Source organism: Fopius arisanus, unplaced genomic scaffold (assembly GCF_000806365.1).
Source record: "Fopius arisanus strain USDA-PBARC FA_bdor unplaced genomic scaffold, ASM80636v1 scaffold00017, whole genome shotgun sequence".
Taxonomy (NCBI): Eukaryota; Metazoa; Arthropoda; class Insecta; order Hymenoptera; family Braconidae; genus Fopius; species Fopius arisanus.
In genome coordinates, this window is record NW_011887756.1 from 1,113,049 (window position 1) to 1,114,605 (window position 1,557).

The following is a 1,557-nucleotide window of genomic DNA, read 5'->3' on the forward strand; positions in this document are numbered from 1 at the left end:
ATCTCGTTTTACCATTCCACTGAAGGATGGTTCTACAAAACATCATTTATTCATCTATTAATCATTAAAAAATCATGACATATCACAGCTCATAGAAAACTGAAGGGACCAGAAGACAAGAGAGCACAGGGCGCCATAAATAATCGGTAGAATATTCGCTCTATTCATGAGAACTGCCTCGGAAGATGATTCCACACCGCAGGATCTAATTTCGTCTTTTTTCAAATTTTCCTTCGAAATCCTCTTGTCCACTGCCTTCACGATATCCTCCACCACCAGCTTGACATCCTGTTGCATTAAAAATACTTTCAGATCCTCCATGAACCGTTCCCCCATCCTGTTCTCCTCGAAATTTTTTTCGATTTTATTCGTTACCCCAAGCTCTTCCTCTTTGATCTTCTGCTCCAGAATTTTCTCAAGAGATTCATTTCCCTCACATCTCTCTTGGGTTTTCCCCTCGTTCTTTTTTAAACTCCCCTGATAGATCTCGATGGCTCGACACAAATTTCTCGCTCTGTCCTCAGCAATCTCGAATGCCCTGATGACTTCTCTGGGAATCCTCACTATTTCCTCCTGCTTCTGAACGAATTCACTCGATAATTTCTCACAACTCTCGATTAAAGATCTTCTCGAGCTCATAAGTTCCTTCGAGATCGACGAAACAATGCTCTCACACATGTCAAATTCCCCTTTCAATCCCCCAGAATCATCAGCATTAATATTCATTAAACTCCTGATGGCATCGACCTGATGATTCGCATCTTTCTTCATCACGTAATTAATCGGATAGATTAATGGGGCATCGGTGTTTGTTAATTGAGACTCGCAACAGAAATTTTGAATTTCTAATCGATCTTTTCCAGTTGCTGAATCGATTAAGATACGTTTATCAGTATTTATTTCTTTACAGGGAAGCTTCAGCCTCATCTTGCCCATCAAAATATTTTTCTCTTCTCCATTATCTCCACTGCAGTCCAATAAAAACGATCTTGAGGTCTGAGTCTGGATGACTTTTAGGATTTTAACAGAAGATGAAGTCTCAGTTAATAAAATTTTCTTTGAATTTCCCTCATTTTCTGGAGTCGAGGGAATTGCGTCGACTTTGCAGGAGATCTCCACGTCCACCAATTGTTTATTATTCTGTTTTGTAATCTGGGGATCTGGAGAAGAGGACAGATCAAGATCATCAGAGGAAATTCCAACGTCAGCAGAAGTTGGAGCTGTTGTTTCTGTGGTGATACTCAACTGCCTTTTGGTTTCCAAAACTGTTTGGATACTCTGGGATTTTTCCAACATCTTCGGGGTCTGAGTCTCAAGATTTTGCAGTTGTTTGATAATTTTTGAGGGGATCCTCGAGGCTCTGGGATTTCTCTCGCTCCTAGAAGATGATGTCGAAGGGATCGAGGAGTCCGAGATGTTTGCTAGCTTTTCTAATAATGTTCTCGATGTTTTCAAGGAGTTCTGAGAAGATTTCATCGTTGGAATCCGAGAGGATGATTTTTTGGGGGTTTTTAGAGATTTATCTTCGAAGGAGAGGATCTCCTGGAGCATTCGAAC

The 1,557-nt window shown here is 40.7% G+C and overlaps 1 protein-coding gene across 1 annotated transcript in view; it reads right to left on the reverse strand.

The window, feature by feature from the left end:
* Positions 1 to 1,557, reverse strand: part of LOC105263920 (uncharacterized) — a gene marked incomplete at its 3' end in the record, with an annotated part of 3,466 nt that continues 1,909 nt past the window's right edge. Inside the window, 1 exon segment of the mRNA XM_011300442.1 lies at positions 1 to 1,557. Within this exon segment, the coding sequence (XP_011298744.1) occupies positions 73 to 1,557 (1,485 nt within the window).